At 42.4% G+C, this 23,076-nt stretch overlaps 1 protein-coding gene across 1 annotated transcript in view; it reads left to right on the forward strand.

Annotated features, from left to right (window-relative positions):
• NCAPH (non-SMC condensin I complex subunit H) overlaps positions 1-23,076 on the forward strand; it is a 43,886-nt gene that overhangs the window by 600 nt on the left and 20,210 nt on the right. The window contains exons 2-7 of the mRNA XM_073622064.1: positions 10,604-10,844; positions 13,786-13,876; positions 18,155-18,247; positions 18,322-18,460; positions 19,708-19,823; positions 21,595-21,787. Coding sequence (XP_073478165.1) covers positions 10,609-10,844; positions 13,786-13,876; positions 18,155-18,247; positions 18,322-18,460; positions 19,708-19,823; positions 21,595-21,787 — 868 coding nt within the window. The 5' untranslated portion in view covers positions 10,604-10,608. The remainder of the gene's footprint in view (positions 1-10,603; positions 10,845-13,785; positions 13,877-18,154; positions 18,248-18,321; positions 18,461-19,707; positions 19,824-21,594; positions 21,788-23,076) is intronic.

Here is a 23,076-nt window from a genome sequence, read left to right on the forward strand (position 1 = left end):
TGGGGCACCATGCCTGCCACTGACCCCCCCCCAACGATGGGGTACCATGCCTGCCACTGACCCCCCCCCCCCCAACGATAGGGCATCATGCCTGCCACTGACCCCCCCCCCCAACGATGGGGCATCATGCCTCCCACTGACCCCCCCCCCAACGATGGGGCACCATGCCTCCCACTGACCCCCAATGATGGGGCACCATGCCTCCCGCTGACCCCCCTAAGGATGGGGCACAATGCCTCCCGCTGACCCCCCAAAGGATGGGGCACAATGCCTCCCGCTGACCCCCCAAAGGATGGGGCACAATGCCTCCCGCTGACCCCCCAAAGGATGGGGCACAATGCCTCCCACTAGAGCTACATGATTCTGCATAAAATGAGAATCACAATTTTTTTGCTTAGATTAAGGATCACGATTCTTAGCGTAACATCAATTTCCACATCATACAAAAACTTGGGCTAACTTTAATGTTTTTTTTAGTTGAAGTGTATTTTTTCAACAAAAATTGCGTTTGAAAGACCACTGCGCAAATACAGTGTGACATAAAATATTGCAACAACCACCATTTTATTCTCTAGGATCTCTGCTAAAATATATATATATATATATATATATATATATGTGTGTGTGTGTTTGGGGGTTCTAAGTAATTTTCTAGCAATAAATAATGTTTTTAACTTGTAAGCAACAAGTGTCAGAAAAGGGCTTAGTCTTTAAGTGGTTAAACTGACCTCTAAGGATGAGCTCAGACGTGTTCGCAACTCCACGTGCCCGCCAGGAAGCTGACACTCCGCAGCGCTAATCACAGGTAGTGGGACGTTTCCCGATCTGTGCAGCCACGGATCAGGAAATGTCTCACTGCCTCTGATTAGCACTGCGGAGTTTCGGCTTCCTGGCGGGCACGTGGAGTTGCGAACACGTCTGAGCTCATCCTTACTGACCTCATTTACAGACCAAAGTTCATCCCTTTGATCTAAAACAGTGGTCTCTAAACTGGGGCCAGATGTGGCCCTTTTGCCTTTATCCAGCCCTTGGGGCACTTTTCCTCCCGCTGATGCAAAACAGCATTCCTTCGATTGACACCAACAATGGTGTATCATTTCTGTTAATGACATCAACAAGGCACTATTCCTCCCACTGACACCAACGATAGTTGTCAGTGGGAGGAATTTCTCCTTCTAATGCCAAAGATGCACTGTTTACTCTCACTGTCCCGAGACCATTTCTACTCCCACAGCCTTTTTTTTTTTTTTTTTTTTTTTTAAAGCTGTGAGCAGGGGACGGCTATGCACTTGTTACACGAATCATGGAAATGCTGGATTAAGATTTTGAGGGGGGTTGAATCGAGATCGTGATTTTATTTTATTTTTTTAAACGATTAATCATGCACCTCTGACCCCAATGATGGGGCATTGTTTTTTTCCCTCTGATGTTGGGACCTTTTCTACTCCCAAAGGCCACAGTCCGTCCCCCCTAAAGTCTGAAGGACTGTAAGCTGGCTCCCTGTTTAGAAAGTTTGGAGACCTCTGCACTATACAATCTGATTTACGCTCTCCTTTAGCTTTGACAAAACTTTATTACAGTATAGGGAGGACACACCTTATCTATCTGTTGAAATCTGCAGATCAGTGCTATTTGCACCTTCAATTTAATTGCGACTGCGTTTAACAGAAGTCTATTCAAGTTGCAATGAAATTGGGGGGGGGGGAAGTAGTGCGATATGAGTTGCTGCAATCCGAACATTTCCATTGCCAGCAATGGGGTGCGACTTGTCTCGCGATTTGGAATTGTCAAAACGCATCGGTGTGACCTAGGGGTTAGACTTGGAATTCTGAGATCCGGCATTACTAGCAGAGCAGAGAAGACAGATCGGCTTTGCTTCCTGAATCTGGACATAGATGGGTCAAAATTGTCCAGTTCAGCAAGGACTGGCTGGATTTCGATCCACCTATGGTTGTTCCTGCTCAACACAAGTCGATCTGACAGTTCGCTTCTGTTGATTGGGATTGTTGGCAGCACTGATTACTGTATAGTGTTTCCTTTTTTTTTTATTCAGCCTGCTGACTGATCAAAATAATAATCTATGGCCAGCCTTAGGCCACTTTCACCAGGGGCACCTATCTGCTGTGCACATCTGGCATTTTAGTGTGCCCCGGAGGTGCAGCATCCAGCTCTGTCTATAGGAGGCTGTGGCTGGACAGGGCTGAATGCTCTACCAAGTGCAGTCTGCTGTCCTCAGGAAACTGGCCCAGGTAAGTCCATCCTCACAATCAGGGCCTTTAGGCTCAGCTCTGGCACTCTTGTTCTCCAAATACTCTGGGGTAGGCGCAGACACTCGCACAACAGATGTGCACCTCTCTAGCCCTCAGCAGCAGAAACTCTGTGGCTCAGTCTGTGAGTACAGATACTTTCGGTCAAGTACTTGCTGATACTGAGTACTGATACTTTGTGGTGTTATTTGCGTCCATGCAAAATGAAGGGGCTCAAATCCAACTGTAAAAAATTACATGTGATTTGAACATGAATGTGGTGTGATTCCTGTCCGAATCGCAAGTAGTTTTTCCAACCACTCCTGCATGAACCCAGGCTTGTCATAGTGATTTTAGCCTGGGTTCACACAGGAGCAGTGCGCGAAACCCCATGCTAATCGGTCAGGGAATGTTTGCTTTTTACACAGTATGAGTGCATGTGATCTATTAGTTTCAATAGACCAATAAATGGCTCATGCGCAAAATCTCTGTGGAGGGCACTGGTGATGTAGCCTTCCCAAGAGGCACCCGTTCACAAGGTCCCTCACCAGCACTGGCATCTTCTCCCCAGCTTCCCCTGGGTGACTGTTTTCAGCCCTTTTGATTAGCGGAGGATAATGTAAATTCTGTGTATGTGTGAGAGTTCATTCATCCCGGCATACAGGCATTGTGCCGAGAATGTAAACTCAGCTGCGTATATGTCGCTCAATGTTAAGTCTACAGAAGACATTGAGCAGGCAGATAAGTATCTTACTGCAGAATAGACACAGCATTTCTCCTCTGCAACAAATAGCCTGCCTGCTCGGAAGTCTTTTTTTTTTGTACTGCTGTGTACTCAATGCTATATTGCTAATCTCTACTCAGCTGTGTGCAATGTCCCATAGACAACAATGCACTAATTTCAGATCTGTAAAAAACTCAGCTTTTTTTACTCCCTTGGCAACAGTCCTTAAAGCAGAGGTCTCAAAATGGCGGCCCTCCAGCTTTTGCAAAACTACAAGTCCATCATGCCTCTGCCTGTGGGAGTCATGCTTGTAACGGTCAGCCTTGCAATGCCTCATCTGATTAATAGTTTTGCAACAGCTGGAGGGCCGCCAGTTTGAGACCCCTGCTTTAGGCCCCTTTCACATGGGGCTGTCCGTTTTTGATGGACTCGGCTTGCTCAGAGGGGGATCGCTCCATTGATCCCTGCTGACCCGGTGGATGACAGGTCTGTCTCCGCTCACTGTGCAGAGACGAACCTGTCAGAGCTCCGCTCTCCTCTATGGGTGATTGGATGAAAATGGACCGCTTGTCCGTTTTCATCCGATCCAATCCGCCAGACGGATGGAAAATAGGGTTTCCATCCCTCTGCATTTAACGGATCAGATGTTAGTGGACATGTCACCGCTGATATCCGTCGCTCCATAGAGAATTGAGCGTCCGTTCAGATCTGCCTGAAAAACTGACAGGCGGACCCGAACGGTCCATATGTGAAAGTGGGCTTAAGCCTCGTACACGCCATCGGATTTTCGGCAGGGAATTGTGCGATTACAGACTGTTTGTCTAAAATCCGACCGTTAGTACGCTCCATCAGACAATTGTTGGCCAACTTTCCGCCAACAAATGTTGAATGGCAGGCTAGTAACTTTTTAACGGACAGCGGTCTGTTGTCAGATTTTCCTATCGTGTGTACACAATTCGGTCACACAAAAGTCCAAAGTACAAACACTCATGCTCAGAATCAATGCTCACTAAATATGACATAAGCAGAAGGTGCCCAAAGGGTGGCGCTCGAGCTGAAATTCCACATAGTATGTCACTATGTTCGTGTTTTTTTTTTGGCCGACAATTGTGGACCGTTAGTATGCAAGACAAGATCCTGGCACACACCCTTTCGGACAAAAGTCTGGCGCTTTGTCTGCCAACAATCTGATTGTGTGTACGAGGCCTTAGAGTTTAGTTCCAATGCAAAAGAAATGGGGAGAATTAAAAATGCTTACCAAATCAAAGTGGAACTAAACCCATCAATTTAACAGTTTACCAAGACACTTGCATTTAAGGTATGCTGTGAATAACTGTCAAAGTTGCTGGTGTCTCAATTGTGTGCCAAGGCTTCATATGGCTGGTGACATAACTGATCACATGTGCAACTGCAGATCTAACAGACTAATGCTGGGTACTCACGGTCCAAAAATGGTCAGTTTGGCGGAAACTGGCTAACTTTCGCCCTGTCCGTATAGCATTTCGTCCAACAGAATCCGATCTCATGTCGAACAAGCATGCTGGTCAAGCAGCAGCTGATCACTGTGTACTGGAGATTACAATGTCGTAGTCCCGCTAAAAATCGCTGATTGCCGCCATTACTAGTAAAAGAGAAATGCCATAAAAATATCAAATAGTTTGTACACGTGATAACTTTTGCGCAAACCAATATACGCTTATTGGGATTTTTTTTTACCAAAAATATGTAGCAGAATACATATTGGCCTAATGAAGAAATTAGATTTTTTACATTTTTTTTTTTTTATTGGATATGTCTTATAGCAGAAAGTAAAACATATTTATTTTTTTCCAAAATCGTTGCTCTTTTTTTGTTTGCAGCGCAAAAAATTACCGCAGAGGTGATCGAATACCATTAAAAGAAAGCTCTATTTGTGGGGAAAATTTTTTTTGGGTACAGTGTCACATGACAGCTCAATTGTCAGTTAATGTAACGCAGTGCCGTATCGCAAAAAATGGCCTGGCCACTAGTGGTAAAACCTTCTGGGGCTGAAGTAGTTAATTTGCAATGGATGAAAAAGAGTAGAAACAATGTTGCTTTGTATCTCTCTATCTCCAGTCTGAACAATGTTTATAAACACCAGTAATAAGGCTAAAACCACCAAGAAGAAGTCAATACCCCAAATGGAACCTACCGATAGTGCTAAATTTTCTTACAACACCTCCTTTTGCGCCTATGGAAGGCTGTTCTTTGGAAGACATCACACTGAAGGCGACCTTCCTAGTAGCTGTTACATCAGGGCGCAGAGTCTCATAAATTTAAGCCCTAGGCTCTCGAGATCCCTATATCGTTTTCTATCCAGAGTAGTCCTTCAGCCTATCGATCAATTCATACCTAAGGTCCCTTCCACATATAACACCAATCAGGAATGGGTCCTGCCAGCATTCCCGGAAGAACCAAATTCATCAAAACTGCATGAACTGGATGTAGCAAGAGCCTTAAAGTCCTACATCTCTGCTACTGTACACTTCTGTAAAGATGAAAGATTATTTGTAGCTCCCAGTGGTGAAGGGAAAGCAGCATTGGAGCGCACAATAGCGGGATGGATTGTGCGCAATATACACCGGGCTTACCAGGCTCGTGGGCTTTCCTGTTCCTCAGGCAGTGAATGCGCAGTCGACAAGAGGGATTTCATCTTCATGGACAGCCTTGGCAAAGGTCTCCCCTGAGATAATCTGCAAATCAGCAAGCTGGTCCTCGTTTTCCACATTTATGGCTCACTACAGCCTAGATCTGGCTAGTCTCGCCTTCTGGGTTTTGGGAGGAAGACCTTCCAATTTTCTGTTTCGTAATAGTCAATAAAAAAATTCTGTTTTCTTCAGCATTCCCTCCCTGGTAGTGAGTTATTTACCATGCGTATGCTACAATGAAGGCTCCATGAAAATGGAAAATTTGAATACCTAACTTTCCGTAATTTTCCTTTCCTGGTGCCTATTCATGGCAGCATATTCCCCTCCCTTGTTCTTATTCTTGTGGCCGAATTGAGTCTAGTTACGAGAATATGGGGGGGGCGCGTGTGTCCCTCTTTTATAGAGTTATAATGGTCCTGTGGGTTGGCCGGGGGTGGATCAACCAACCATGCGTATGCTGCCATGAATAGGCACCAGGAAAGGAAAATTATGGTAAGTATTCAATTTTCCATTTTACTTTTGATTTTAGGTTTGATATTGTTTTAAAAGCAAAAATGAATACGGTATTTTCTGTATCATGGTGTATTGACAGGAATTCTAAGCCTTCACTCTATCCAAATCTACAAAAAAATGGTATTCCTCTAATCATTTTAAGACTTCATTTGCTGGATGCTCAAAATATTGAAGCCAAAGAGAACCAGGAAACCAGCACTTTCATGTGTAGGTCATTAACGGTATACATCAAATTTATCTCATGACTGGAGACTTTTAAAGGAAAAGCTAAGGATAAAGCTATATGGGACTTGCCTTTACTGACTTGTTATAAAGGACCAGTCTCCATGGCTTTTCTATCTAGTGAGGCATTCACTGAGAGGTATGCAGGACTGGAAAAGACACTTTTTAGACTTCATTGGCTATGTTCTCATTCCAAGTAAAGAAGTAGGTTAACAGTCACTATCAATAAGTTGGTTTCAATGTGGGGGATAACTTGGAAAATCTGACTATGCATTTCAGTGCTGCAGTGATCCCTGTTGTGATTTGCTTTGAAGCTGCTAGTGACAAAACAAAAATCAACTGAGCTTCAGTTTTTCATGGTGTTCCCAGGTTGGGTTTATTTAGATCTGGCATCTCCAATTTTTCTAAACGAAGGGCTGGACTGTGGCCAGTGGGAGTAGAAAATGTCCTGGTGTCAGTAGGAGGAAATGATGCCTCAGACTTGGTGGTCCATGGGAGTAAAAAAATGACATAGTGCCTGTGGTCAGTAGGAGGAGGAATATGCCCCTACCATTGGTATTGGTGGGAGGAATAGGGCCACATAGTTGTCAGTAGGGTTGCACTGATACTGGTATCGGTGCCAATACCGAGTACTTGCACAAGTATCGGTACTCGTGCAAATGCACCGATACTTTCAGGCTCGGTTCTTTGAGCTGTCAGTGGGGATGAACAAATGTTCCTCTGTTTAACCTCTTATATTAACCCTTAATTTACTCTAATCTGCCTTAATTAACTCCCTATTCTACTCCATTTAATATTTTACTGCTTTTATTTTATTTTTGTTCACGTCTATTTTATTTTTATTTTTTATTACGATAAACAATTTAAAACTTTTTTACTATCAAATTATTTCATTTGTAAATGACTTTTCATGGCTTTGTACCATTGCTGACAGCTGAAGTGTAAACAAAACAGTTGCGGTAGGTGTCGGCGAGTACTAAAAAAAAAGTATGGGTACTCGTATAAAAAAAAAAAAATGGTATCGGTGCATCCCTAGTTGTCAGTGGAAGGAACAGTGCACCATCATTGGTGCCAGCGGCAGGCATAGTGGCCCATTGTTGGTGCCAGCGGCAGGCATAGTGGCCCATTGTTGGTGCCAGCGGCAGGCATAGTGGCCCATTGTTGGTGCCAGCGGCAGGCATAGTGGCCCATTGTTGGTGCCAGCGGCAGGCATAGTGGCCCGTTGTTGGTGCCAGCGGCAGGCATAGTGGCCCAGTGTTGGCGCCAGTGACAGGCATAGTGGCCATGAAGGTCTATACCTGTTACAGAATGACATGCTGTAATCCTGACTCCCAATTATTTTTCTGTGTTGTTACCCTGTTACATCAGCTTCTAATGGGGACCACAAGTAGCTTTCAACTCACATGCAGGCAACAGCACTAAGGTTCAATAAAGAGTGTCAACAAATGCTAAAAAAAAGGCAATTGTTTATGACCTGTCCTTCTTCTTTAGCAGACTATTGTTAAGAGTTCTATCTACTTCTAGGTTCAAACAACTGCTGCGGGTTAGAAATCAGCTGAACTGGCATGATTTCAAACCGGCAATGCATGTCAACCTCGGGTGCGAGTTGACAGACAGATTCAAATTGCCCCCGAAGTTGCCAAAAGTAGTACAGGAACCACGTCTGGGAATTGGTGCGGTGCTGCAAAGTCAGCTCCGCACTAATTTGGACGGTGCCATTGCTGACAATAGCCGCCGATTTGAAATGCCAAATGGGCCCAATGTGGGCTAAAGGAAACTCTGGTTTCTACACTAACGCATAGGTATAAGTATATTTTGCGTTACTGATTATAACAAGCGTGCAAATCAGAAGTTACTTCTGGGACTTCACCTGCAGCAAGCTGGTTCACGGTTAGTGATTGAAGTCAGTGACAAACGGGCAACTAACAACATTTTCTGAAGTGTTGCCCATAAACAAAGGAAGCTTGCATGTTTTTCATATACAGGCTTCCTTTTAATGGTTGTCTCTAGGCAAAATTGAAAAAAAGAAAAATCCTAAGCCCCTTTTAACGTACCTGAAACCGCCATAATGCAGCCCTCTAGTGCCTCTTCTAGGAATGAAGACACTCCACTGCTGCAGTCCAAGGTGTCACCGCACCTCAGCCAGAGTTTTCAGGACTTAAAATGTCTACATTACCTGACCGCAGCGTGGGAAGCCAAAGAAGGACGGGACACATCACGTGTCTACAGATTTAGTTTTTTTTTTTAATCACTGGGACTATAAGCTGGGGAAGGGGGAGAAGGATATGCTTTCCTTCACTGGAAATGCCCTTAACCGGTTTAAGAAATTCATTTTTCTTATCAGTTTATAATATACAGTTGTGCTCAAAAGTTTGCATACCCTGGCAGAAATTGTGAAATTTTGGCATTAATATTGAAAATATGACTTGATCATGCCAAAAACCTGTCTTTTTATTTAAGGATAGTGATCACATGAAGCCACTTATTATACTTGCCAATTATTTTGGATCCTTTTAAAATCATAATGATAACAGAAATCGCCCAAATGGCCCTGGTGAAAAGTTTACATACCCTGGAATGTTTGGCCTTGGTACAGACACAGAAGGTGGCACACACAGGTTAAAATGACAATTAAAGGTTAATTTTTAACATTTTGTGGCTTTTTAAATCGCAATTAGTGTCTGCTCTTGCATGGATGCACTAAGCAGGCTAGATACTAAACCATGGGAAGCAGAAAAGAACAGTCAAAAGACCTGCGTAACAAGGTATTGAAACTTTAGAAAGATGGAAAAGGATATAAAAAGATATCCAAAGCCTTGAATATGCCAGTCAGTACTATTCAATCCTTTAATAAGAAGTGGAAAACTTTGGGATCTCTTGATACCAAGCCAAGGTCAGATTGATCAAGAAAGATTTCAGCCACAACTGCCACAGGAATTGTTCGGGATACAAAGAAAAACCCACAGGTAACCTCAGGAGAAATACAGGCTGCTCTGAAAAAATATGGTGGTGTTGTTTTTAACCACTCCAGCCCTGGAAGGATTTGCCTGACCAGGCCATTTTTTGCGATACAGTACTGTGTTACTTTAACTGACAATTGTGTGGTCGTGCGACGCTGTACCCAAACTATAGGCAAAATAGAGTAAGGGAAAGTTCACACCACATGCTGTCCAGTGTGTTTTTCTTCTGCATCAAAAATGCATGGAAAGTTTCCAATGGCATAGTTCACACCAGTGCGGTCAGTTTCAGAAAAAAAAGTAGAACATGCTGCTTTTTTCTAGACTGTACTGGAACATAGTAAGAAGCAACAAAAATGTACCAGAATGCACTGGAACACATCAAAAACGCACGGGACCCCAGTACAGTGAAAAGAAAACCAGGAAAAAACAAAGCATCTGGAATGCATCCAAAAACGCACCGGAACGTGTTAATAACGCACATGCAGAGACGCATCTGGAACGGATCTGGAGTCCGTTTTTGTGGTGTGAACCAGCCCTAAGGGAGGGTTATAACCCCTTTGTTTATTTTTTGCCATCTATGTCCCATTGTGGAGATTTCCCTTCACTTCCTGTCCCATAGCCAAACCGGAAGTGAGAGGGAATTTCTTGGGGCCCCCCAGGTCACCCGATTGGAAGATTTCCCCTCTAATCCTTTTCTGGGCACAACCCAAAATTTGGGATTTTCTTTATTTTCACTTTCTATGATAATGATAATCAGGGGAAATAGAGAGTATGAATCTCCTTACTGTGGGCACAGACAACAATAAGCACTGACAGGTGTTCCAACCCCTCCCCACTCTATCCAAAGCTAAAGAATGCATTTTGCCTATAGTTATACTTTTAATACATTTATTCCTGAATTGTTGGCTTTCCTTGAGCCTTAAAATAGTTTCTGCCAAAATAGTTTTAGTTTTTGGGTAGAATAGGGAGGAGATAGAATGGCTATCCGCTCTAACTACCATTCCCACAGGACTTCTTGTTGGGACTTCAGCCTCTTGTTGCACGTTTCTATACTGTAAATGATCCCTTTTATGCTTCAGCTGTGGTCTCTGAGCAAGCCAAAAGCTTGAACCAGGGAGAATACTGTTCTGCGTTTCACAGGCTCAGTATGAGGGTGGTAAAAGATGAGGATATGTATAGCTAAAGGAATTTTTAGCTTTTTATTCTTTATTCAAATATGTGTAGAAATACATTGTTATGCTAAATGCCTTCTGTATTTTGTTTTACCAGACAATATGAACACCTCTACTCCTCAGTCAGGGGGACGCCAGAAGCCCTTGTCCCCGGGCGGAGAATATTTGTCTCCAGCTACCAGGCCACAGCCGGTCAGTGCAGCAGGCACCCCCACTCTTCAAAATTTCACCAGTAATGATGATGAATGGGAAAGAAAACAGAGGAGGCGCTCCAGGGTGATTGATCTACAGCTTAGTAATGCTGATTCTCCGGCATCTACAATCTCCCCTGCGCAGAGGTAAGTCCTTTGTAATTTCTGCCCTCCAAAAAACTCCCATGTAGTTACCACAATCTTGAAGGGTTCATGGTGCAGGAGTAAACTACAATTTGCATACCAGTAGTCAGACCTATTAGGAGTTTAATCGTTCCTCTTTTTTCGATATTCAGGTTCAATTCTTTGTCAATATTTTATCTCAACAGTTGTTAAGCAGCTAGGCTAGCTTTCACAGTAACTAACCTATACTTCTTTACATCTAATTCTACAACAAAGACATGGAACATCCTACATGTAAAAATGTGGTGGCAACTTCAATCATTACTTTCAGCTGAAATGATAAGTTTACCTTTTAAAAAAAATAAATAAAAATGCACATCTTTTTGCAAGTAAAAAAATGTGCGTTTATTTTTTATTTTTTTTTTTACTTGGAGCTTGTAAAGCACTGCTGATCTTCTCAGTGTATCTGTCTGCTCGTACCTCATATAGGCAGGCAGATACACACGGACAGGAAGAGACCATGAACTACCAGAGCACTCAACAGCACCATGGTAGTTCATTGAGAACTACAAGCTGACAGCCGCAAAGGCTGTCTGTACTTGTAGTTTTCCATGCACAGAATTCTGTAAATTAATGACGCGGCCTGCGGTAGAGCCCAGCTCGACTGTGTTTTCAAACCGTGACAGCGGGCGCCCGGAGAAGATGCCCGCTTGCTCTCACTGGGAGGGGGCAGAGACTGGAACATGTCACATGTTCCATCCTAAATAAGGGCGAAACATGTAACATGCTCCAAAAGGTGAACTTCTACTTTAAAGGGTAACTCCTAAAAAAAAAAAAAAAAAAAAAAAAAAAAAAAAAAAAAAAAAATACTCTTTTGAAAAAAATATCGCAAATTTAAAAAATCAAATAAAAAAATAAATAATAAAAAGTTTACAATTGCGACACAAGCCATACTGTAATATAACATTTAAAAATTACCTTTACCTTTCAATCTGCAGTGCTATAATTTTCTGTAAAATGCAATATGGCTACCTGAAGGAATTCTATACACAGATGGTGTACGGGAACGCTCCACAGAAATGTAATTTCCTGCCAGTGTGATAGGCTTACTGATCTTCCCAGAAGTCTGCATTAAGATACAAGCCACATTTTAGGCTTCCTCTGCAACAATTTTTTTCTTCAGTTTGGGTGAGATACTCTCAAAGTGTTAATCACCTCTTGAAGGCATTCAGACCCTACCGAGTGATTGATAATTCTAAATTCTCTCCCATTCACATTGCACATGGACACAAACAGCTATTTCTTCAGAATAACAAAAGGTAAAAATCTGCAACAAAGGTTGTTAACATTACATACAATGTACACCGATCACCCAGAGGGGAATGTTTTGAGTTGGGGAAGAAAAAAAAAATGGAGTGGTAATGCACAGATATAGGTGTGAATGGGTCTGTATAGTTTCCCTTTTTTTCTTTCATACTAAACTTTAGTGCATGTGAAGTACATCCCAGTCTGTGTGCTGGATTCCTAAAGATGGATCCATGCTCTCATAAGCAGTGCCTACAACACCGCAGGGGGCGTGGTTGCAAAACTGACTACAGGGAATACAGACACACTGTTAGTAGGTACAGCCTTCTGTATCTCTTAGCTGCAATCCCAGAGACAAACTGATTATTCCAGCGTCTGGTTCTGTGCTTGTCTTGATCAGATTGACAGAGGACCCTGCAGAACTGGCAGGATCAGTAGGTATTTATTAAGAACAGATGGGTTAAAAATTGTATAGGATACATTTATACAAGATAGGACTTTATGAATAAGCTGACACGTCTAAGGAATCTTAATTTTGGGTTTATATAAACAAACATTGCAAAAATAACCCAAAATATTTGCTCAATGAAAATTCATAAAAAAAGAAAAGTAACTGGTAATAGAAAAAAACTAGTGGTTGTCAACTTGCTTTATATAGGGGCCTTCAAGGGCAGCCCTGACGTCACCAAGGATTTTAATCCAACAGAAAGATGTCAGAGATTGCACAAAACTACCGTATTTACCTGCTAGAAGCCAGTCTAAAAAATTTTCCCTTCACTAGTTCGAACAAGCACCAAACCTCCCCCTAGGACCGCACAATACATGGCAAAGGGACTTTGACTCCCCATACACTTTACAATCTCTACAATCAACCCTCGATCTACCAATGTTATGTAATATGAGGACCTACCTCAACCATCCCATCAATTTGTATCCAGTTAAGGCAGGCCCTTGCACTGCATGCTCGTTGGTAGACCTAACGGTGATTTAGCAATCCGATTGTAATGTGTGGTAAGCTTAACGCTCTGTCAGCCCTGATCATTTACTATACTATATATTCATCATCCTTATGGCCTAGTCCTTGACCACTTATTTGTTTGCTGCAACTAACTGCATTTGGTTACCATAGCTGCCCCTGCAGCAGTCCATGTTAAAGCGGGGTTTCACTCAAATTTTTAACTTAATCTTACCCCCTTCAGTTAATTGCATAGATGTTCAAATGCCACAGGAAAAATTTTTTTATCGCTGTAATTACCTTTATATTGTACTTTATTGTGGCACTTCCTGTCTCTCCTCCCATGGGAGTAGGCGTGTTTATTGCCTTTCCCCGGCGCCGCACTGTCTCCTGGGAGCTTAGTGTCAGGCTTCCCAAGATTCAGTGCGGAAACAATGATCATGCATGTGAACAAGCTGTGAATGAACAGCATTCACCGCATCCAGGAAATCAATGCTTGTGGGCTTCACATGCCCACAAGCAAGATGGACACAGCCAGCATCACATTTTTTAAATTATTCTTCAGTACGAAAACAGACAGAGGCGGAAATATTACACCCAAACTGTGAGTTATTTTGGGATTAGCAAAGTGTCTCAATGACCTAAAAAAAAAAAAAAAAAAAAGTCGCCGGACTCCCGCTTTAAGTGACTGCTTTGTGTCAACAGATCTGAGTCCAACTCGCTACTCCTGCCTAAACTGTCAAATAACCAGATCTCGGACCACTACTCCACCTGCATCAAGTTGTCTCAAGAGAATGTAAGTTATCTGCTGCGCATGATTTGCTTGTTACATCCTTCACTGATGTATTTTGTTGCTGACAAATTAACTTTAATCTATATACCTTCATAATTCCGTAAGACTATTTGCATCATTTATCATGAACTTGGATTCAGTTCAGCACCATATACCTGTAGTAACCAGCTTGCTTTTGTAATGCCACTTAAAGCCCAGCTCCACCCTTTATTTTTCTGTTTTGGATGAAGTCAGGAATGTTTAGAAGCTCTACTATGCCTGATTCTCTGAAATTTCCCCTCGCTTTTTGTGCCATAACGCATGGAATGAGTCACTCCGAGTCACTCAGTACGAAAATCTCTTCAATGAGGACCCATTCGGCAATAAAAATCTTACATGGGGCACTATGTCCATTTTATTTTAATTATATAAGGATCTGTGTTTTTAAGTAAGGTGTTAGTGCAAGTTTAGTAATTCTGGGGGCAAAATATTTAAATCAATCACAACCCTACAGAAGAATTCCAGGCAAAACCTAACTATTACTTAAAAATGCTCCCTCCCCCTCCTAACACCTATTCTGATTAGCAAGCAGAATGCGGGCTTAGGCACATATATATCCACTCAGATAGAGTGGTCACTCATAGATCAATCACCGTGTAGGGTGCTGCAGCCGTAACCAGAACGAGCATATATCACAAGAGGCAACCCGGCAAGAGGCACCGGGAAAGGGTTACTAATGACAGCAAGAATCAGATCATATTAGAGTATCATAAAAGTATTAAATTTTATTATTATATTAAAAGTGGGCATAATCACAAGCCCAAGTATAGAAAAAAGTATTTAAAAGTACAGCTTCACCAAAAACTGGCCTATAAGGAGTCACTAAAATGAAATAATCACCACACATAGACACAAGACAATACAAACAACAATTAAAGGTACGTGACCGGTCACTGTGTGACAACACGCAGGCAAGCGATCAAATTAATAAATTCATCATTGAGGCGATTCCTGAGTAGGAAACCGCAAAGCTTGACATGGCTATACAGGGGGTCCCCGGGTTACAAACAAGATAGGGACTTTAGGTTTGTTCTTAAGTTGAATCTGTTTGTAAGTCGGAACAGGTACATTTTTTAGGTGTAGCTCCAGCCAAAAAATCTATTTTTAAGTTTTGTAGATAGCATAGGGAAGGGTTATCACCCCTGTAACATTTGTTTTGCTGTCTGTGCCCCTGTTCAGAAGATTTCACCTCACTTTCTGTCCCAATGACAATTGGATTTTGAAAATTTGGGGTTATTAGGGAAATAAGGATAGGTGATAAAGCATCAGTGGAGACATCTTTTTCCCATATTAACACTTAGAGGAGTGAATTTCCCTTCCTAGGGGTAGATTTCCTCTCACTTCCTGTTGTCTCCCTCCGTTTGTAAGTAGGAGTCGTTTGTAAGTCGGATGTTTGTAAGTAGGGGACCCCCTGTAACTTTAACTGATGGCTCAGCTGCGTGTGGCCCCAGGGGAAATCGCAGTAGAGAAAAGAAAGGGGGGGGGGGTTAGTAGATAGTACTAATATTACAAGGAGCTTGAGCACAAAATCATCATAATAGGAGATTTAATCCCGATTGGTCCATCTGGGTAATAATCATGACCAGCTTATAATGAGTTTATAAGAGAAAAAGGAGAGGATTGCTTTTCTTCCGGAAGTAAATCCTAGTTGTATGAGGTACTATCTACTAAACCCCCCCCCTTTCCTTTTTCTGTTGAGATTTCCCCTGGGGCTACACGCAGCTGAGCCATCAGTTAATGTTATAGCCATGTCAAGCTTTGCGATTTCCTACTCAGAAATCGCCTCAACGATGAATTTATTCATTTGATTGCTTGCCTACGTGTCGTCACACGGCGTCCGGACGTCTTCCTTTAATCGTTGTTTGTATTGTCTTGTGTCTGTGTTTTTGTGTGGTGATTATTTAATTCTAGTGACTCCTTATAGGCCAGTTTTTGGTGAAGCTGTACTTTTTAATACTTTTTTCTATACTTGGGCCTGAGATTATGTTCACTTTTTCTGTAATAATAAAGTTTAAGATTTTTATGATAAACTCTAATATGATCTGATTCTTGCTGCCATTAGTAACCCTTTCCCGATGCCTCTTGCCGGGCTGCCTCTTGCGATACCTATTCTGATTAACCTGCGTAAGAAAGATCTGTATACTTAGCTATTTTCAGACCGCTCCGGTTTGGTCATGTGATCTTTCCGGTGTCTAATTAGCTAAAGGGGAGAGAAGAGACCGCTCAACAACAGCTGGTAATGCCTGGGAGCAGTGATCTCACTTATAGGCTCCTATGGCCCATTTGTTGGTGCTCCCTCCTCTCCCCTGCAGCAGTCTCTGGCTGCCACAGGGAAGCCAGATCACGTGACAGGACCAGAGTGGCCTGAAAGTAGGTAAGTAAAACACATCCTTTTTTTTTTTTACACAGGTTTGTCTGGTTAGGTGGAAGAAGGGAACATTTTTAAAAGTAGTTAGGTTGTGCCTGGAATTCTACTTTAAGGTAAACCTGACAGGGGACGAGGACCCAACAATAATGGCACAAACAAGCACTCACCTTTTGGTGACAACAGTAGGCTGGTTCTGGCCTCATCTGTGGTGGGTTCCCCCAATCTGTTACTCCAGTACTAGTGAGCAAAAGGGGTTTGTACAGGGGTTACCAATTGTCCATAGACAGACATATGTCAGACTGTAATTGGTAAAACTTGGTGTACATTCGTATTGTCTGTATCCATTGTTTAAAAACACTTTTTCAGACAAGGACTATTATGTGCAAAAATAAATCCATATAAATTTATTTAAACCATTCTCTCGAAGTGTTTGCTTATTGCTATGTCATACAGTGAATGTGCAATGTCAACAAAGAACATTTGGTGTCACCAGTGAGTAACAATAGACATTAATCAACAGAATGATAAATTCATACAATAACAGGCAAATGCATACATATGTGACAAATGACCAATAAATTTATAAAAAGGTGCAATGTCCAGAAAATATATGGTGATGCATATAGAAGTGAAGATCCAATGATCCTGGTGAAAACCAAATTTAGGAATGACTGTATCTTCCTCCACCAACACCTGTTACACCTCCTACTCACCAGATCGCCATGACACCCATTACCGGTAGTCATATGCGCAAAAGATATAGACAATCCAGACTAATTAACCAGAGGGGGTCCTAGCGTGCTTGGATTGTGACGTCAAATCTCCAGACATCTGTGGGTGAATGAAAGAGACAAACAGGCTTCCATAGTGAAGTTCGTCACAAATGTTTATTAAAAATTGTTAAAAAGTTCCATCGCAAACATGAGGTACATGCAATGCAGGGACGCCGTATGCGCTCCAACTGCGTTTCACTGAGGGCGGAAGTGACGTATCGCTCTCGAGCAACCCCAAGCGTTTCGTCAGCACGTTCTGACGTCATCAGGGGTCATGTGACCCAATACATCTCTTCCATTAATATACAAAACCGCCCAGACAGGATATCCAATCCAGTTTAATCCTCCTTGGCAATTTAACAAAATTCCCCAATCAAAATGTTCAATGTGTTATGTGGCCAATTCCCTCTTTTTAAAAAGAGTTGGACTTGGGGTCAATTTAAAATTAAAAATTGGATAAAAAAAATGTAAATCGTATGAACTCCCTCTAGTGGAGAGCTTAACTAGTATTTAATAAAAAATTGTGCCATCTTGTGGTCCAAAAACAAACCACAAGTGAGGAAACTAGATAACCGCGAAAGGTGAGTAAAGGTGATCCATTAGACTAAATGGGGTGGCGTAAAATAAAAACCTATGCGCCATCTTGTGGCGATCTATGATGATTGGGAGTCCATCCAATTGGAACACCTCAAATTAAATTACAGTCTAATAATTGGATAAATAGCAATTCAGGTCTATAGCTACATTATTACCCGCAGGAGTGAGTGTATTTTAATTTGTTAAACCATTCTGTTTCATTCTTGGATTTTCTCTGGGTCCTATTTCCCTCTCTCCAATGGGGTTCTATTTTATCTATTCCAAACAAGGTTGCTAAACTAGGGTCTTATTTATCGTGTAACCTAAAATTATTTGAGAGACTATGACCCAGAGAATATCCACAGAATGGATTTACAAATGAAATACATTCACTCCTGCGGGTATTAATGTAAATCTTTTTTTTTTTTTTTTTTTTTTCTTTTTTTTCCCTGCACATTTGCTATGACTTGGGAATGCACAGTTGAAGTAAATACTCTTAAATTAATGTTTTTTTCCCTTTTTAAGAGAATAACAACAAAGAATGCATTTGGACTACATCTGATTGACTACATGAGTGACATTCTGAAGGAGAAAGGAAGTGAACTTACTAACTTCAAGGTATGTTTGTCACTTACTCCCATTATGTGCATTTGTGTTGGATATTTTTATATTGATGGAGTTTCTTTCTACAGGTTGCTGCTGGGACGCTAGATGCCAGTGCTAAGATCTATGCTGTGCGAGTAGATGCAGTGCATGCAGATGTGTACAAGGTATTAGGAGGTCTTGGAAAGGACTCACAAGGGCCAGAGCAAGCAGAGGCTCAGGAAGCTGGTATGTTTTCTCGATTTTATGTAATCAGAAATGTTCTGCGCTCAAAAAAACACCCTAACGGGCCAATGACTCCCACTGCTGTTGCTTTATATCAATCATAGAATGCATTAAAGTGGTTCTAATGCCATGAGGTTTTTCACCTAATACATTCAGGTGAAAAATTTTCTGTGCTGCAAAATCCCTGCCCCCACCCCCACTTTTACCCACCTGAGCCCAATCCGATCCAGCGATGTGCACGAGAGCAATGGCTCTCGCTGCTGTCTCCCTCCTCCCTGGGCAGATTGATGGCAATAGAAGCCATGACTCCCACTGCTGTCAATCAAATGCTGAGCGAGTGGGGAATAGGGCTGAGCCGTCTGTCATTAGACGCAGACAGGGCGCCTCGGGAGTGAGCACGCATGAGTGCCCCCATGGTAAGCGGCTTTCCATGGGGGCACTTGGCGAAGAGGAGGAGCTTGGAGTGCTGGCGGAAGACCCCAGAAGAAAAGGATTGGACCTGCTCTGTGCAAACCATTGCACAGAGCAGGTAACTAACTATACCATGTTTGTTATTTAATTTTAGAAAAAAAAAACACAGCTTTTTATGTTGCTTTAAGGTAAAAATCCTACCTTTTTAGCCATCCCTAAATTCATAAGACTGAAATATGTCATACTGGAAGATTTCTTTGGGTGGCCCATGTGATAAAGGTACAAATGTCCCCCCGACCCCCCAACCCCCCCCCTCGACCTTTATCCAAGGAAATGTTCTGTAAATACACTTATATAGATATGTTCTATTTCGCAGTAACTGTTAAGAAAAGGCACTCCATTTGTTCAGCGGGGATCGCTCTGTTGTCACCACTGAGCCGGCGGATGACAGGTCTGTCTCTGCTCTCTGTGGAGAGACGGACCTGTCAGATCTCCGCTCTCTGCTATGGGGGATCGGATGAAAACAGATCCGCCTGTCCGTTTTTTCATCCGATCCGCCAGACTGATGAGAATAGGGTTTCCATCCGTCTGAATTGAGTGGAGCGGATGTCAGCGGACATGTCACCGCTGACATCCGTCGCTCCACGGAACTGTATGGAGCGTCCGTTCAGGTCCCTCTAAAAAAACTGACAGGCGGATGTGTGAAAAGGGCCCAATTGTGTAACACACTCCTCTCTGAGGAAACTTGGTTTCACCTTCCCATAAATATGTTACTGTATGTGGTTTTTTGTATGTATAATGTGCATGGATTGATCTTAATGATGATATTCTATTTAAAGGTGATTCTAGTACAGAGCCTCAAAATACGAAACGTAAGAAGAGGCAACACTCTGTGGATACGATTGAACAGAATTTGAACAACATCACTCGCTCAGGAACAGACCGTGTTGATCAGGTGAAAATTTCTAGGAGCACCCTGTAGTGTGAAAGGCAAAGAATGGGGGGCTTAAGGCAGCGTTTCAACATGTATTATCTAGTAAATGCTTGAGCTAATTTAGAAAGGTTCTCTAAAATGTCTAAACTGACAGTTTTTGTTCCTTCAGTGCCACCCTGAGTCATGTTAACCCAGGTTTCTAAATGTTGGAATTTGCATAAGCAAAGGCAGTGTTCCCAGTCTCTCCCACACACCCACTTGACAATACCTAAGCTTAGTCCCCAGGCTTTGTTTTGGGAATATGAGCCTGGCCGCCTTTCCACACCAGCCAGCTTATGCTTTTGATTATTCGTAATACCAGGTTAGACATTTTGGTAAGCCAGCAAATTTTCTGTAGCCTCCTCCTGCCTCCATAATGCCGCGGGTGGGCTTTAATGGCCAGCTGGCGCTCGTGTGTCTATGAGGTGAGGGGGGGGTGTGGTTCCGTGCTAAAAGCTTGCTCCCAACACACTGACCGAGCTGTCACCGTCAGCTCTCAGTCCTTGTGATTGTGAGCCAACGGGGACGGGCTCCCTATCGTGTGCACTGTGAGGGCCAAAATCGATTTCACCTCCTGGCTCGAACACCCACCTAAAGGGTTGCTGGAAGGGGTTAAAGGAACAGAACAGTGGTTTTGGGTATGATGAAGACTAATTAAAACATTTTATAATCGCCATATGAAATATATATTATCAGGTATTCCTATTTTCAGCTAGCAGACATATAGGCCCCAGTAAAATGTTCATTGATTTTATTGTCACATCTGTAGGCCATTTGGACCCCCCCCCCAGAAGCCTGTCAGAGAAACTGTTAGAAATCTCCACATTTTGTCTTGTTAGCATGTGAAAACCGTTGGATGATCTTTTCCAACATTATAGGGGTAAAACCCAATGGTTTTCATGCCCTAGCAACTGGGCAGGATGTGGTGATTGCTAACAAGGGGTTTTTCGGCTAGGCTTCTGAGGATGCCCAAATGGTTTACAGGTATGACAATAAAATTTATTTACATTTTACAAAGCCGCATAGTGTTTCTTTCTTTTTTTTTTTTTTTTTTTTCTCTGTACTGGGGCCCTTTGACTGCATACGCTATTTTCTGGAAAGGTGAACCTAAAGTGATTTTTAAATGATCGCCTTCAAAACCTATTCAGTTTAAAGTAGAAATGAAAGGCAAAAAACATTTTGTGTATAGATATAAAAAAAAAAAATTATAATTACAATTTTTCCCCTTTTTTTATAAGTGATCACAATTCCCTCTGTTCTCAGCTGCATAAGAGCTGGAGGGAGGAGAAGTAGCAGCACACTGAGCTTTACCAGTGAATAGCTGTGCAGTGGAGGTGTGTCGGGATAAGTCTGCTCATTGGAGGAGAGCACACTGCATTCTCAGCATAGCTAGGGAACTGACCATGGTGTGCTCTCTTAGTGTGGTCAGTTTTTATTAGGAAAGCAAAGGGACTGGCAGTAACACCAGGGATTTCACATAACAGAAGCAACACAAAGAGAACAGGAGACTTTCTCGTACAAGTACATGGTACAACAGGCACATATCAGGAATATGAAGTGTTGGGGTACCAATAACTTTAAAACCTTTAAGCTGAGTTTAAGTACTTTTTAAAATCATAAGTTTTAAAAGTTAAAAAGAAACTACACGCATGAATGTTTATATTCTCATAAAATAACATGGGTGTCTGATTGCAGACTTGCATAAACATCCAAGCATACATTTACTGACAATCACATTTTTGTGTTTCTGCAGATTGACCCTCTCTTTCAGAAAGCAGCTGCCTCATTTGATGAATGCAGTACAGTAGGTGTCTTCCTAACTGCTCTGCGCTGTTCCAGTTATCACAGTGAGCTACACTTTGATGATTATGTGATACCACTGTCCACTATCCAAGAGGAACAAGCCCCAACTCCTCCAACATCTGTTGACACAACTGAGCTGAAAGGTAGCTTACTTAAAATCTGTTCCTCCTTTACAGTGTTTTTATTTATTCTTTTGTTCTTATAGAGAATTATGTTCTTATAGACAAATAGGAAGTAGCTAAGAGATGCACTTAATTATAAAATGAAATTTACTCCAAATCATTAAAGTTTCTCCTTTAACATTTTTAGCCCAATGCACACTAAGTTCCGACATCTAAAAATAATATTTTATGTATTTTCATGAATGCATGCCTTGCACTAAATATCAAGGTCCACGTTATTACTCAGGACCCTTGCCCTCATACCATGCTGTGTTAAAGTTTAAAGTAAAAAAAAAAAAAAAAAAACTTGTTGCAGAAAAAATAGTCCCGTTAGAGAGTTGCAGTCATATAAATGTATTTCTTAAACATTTTGATGCACTTTTTGACATGGGAATGAGGGCCCCGAATAACATTGCAGACCTTTGGTTACACTTTAAAAGCCAAGTTCACCTTTTGGAACATGTTACACCCGTATTTAGGGTGTAACATATTCAGCTCATGCCTGCTCACCCCCCTCACTCCTTCCCATTGTGATAGCTGGCAGGAATTCTTTTCCTCCCGCAGCCGCTGTCTTATTTAAATTTGGCACAGCCCTCCACATGCACAGTTACGTCATTCATTCACAGGGATCTGTTGAATAAAGGAACTACAATCCCATCTTCCACCATGGTAGATGGACTTGTACTTCTCAGTGGACGGTGAGGGCGTTAATGAGTGCCCCTGTAGCCCACTGACTTTTCCTCTGGCTTTCTAATGGAAAACCTGTACAGATCTACAGCCTGAAAGCTGGGGGGCATGCTTGCAGGAGTCTGACATATGATTTGAACAACTTTGCAGGCTCCTGTAAAAGGCTTCACCTTTTTGCAGGCTTTCTGGAAACATATTTGCATTTATTATATATTAAAGTGGTTGTAAACCCTCAAGGTTTTTCACCTTAATGCATTCTATGCATTAAGGTGAAAAACCTCCTATGATGCAGCAGCCCCCCAGAGCCCCCCTTTTACTTACCTGTACCTGGTTTTTCCAGCAACAGGAACAAGCACACCAGCTCCAGCCGGTGTCTCGGGTCCTGATTGGGTAGATTAATAGCAGCGCAGCCATTGGCTCCCGCTGCTGTCAATCAAATCCAGTGACGCAGGGCCGAATCCTGCTGTTTGTGTCAATAGATGCAGCAGCAGGACATGGGAGCACGCACCAGTGCCCGGAGGGAGAGCGGCTCTCCAACAGTGCACTCAACAAGAGGAGGAGCCATGAACACCACCAAGGGACCC

The sequence above is a fragment of the Aquarana catesbeiana genome, linkage group LG03 (genome assembly GCF_042186555.1).
Source record: "Aquarana catesbeiana isolate 2022-GZ linkage group LG03, ASM4218655v1, whole genome shotgun sequence".
NCBI lineage: Eukaryota > Metazoa > Chordata > Amphibia > Anura > Ranidae > Aquarana > Aquarana catesbeiana.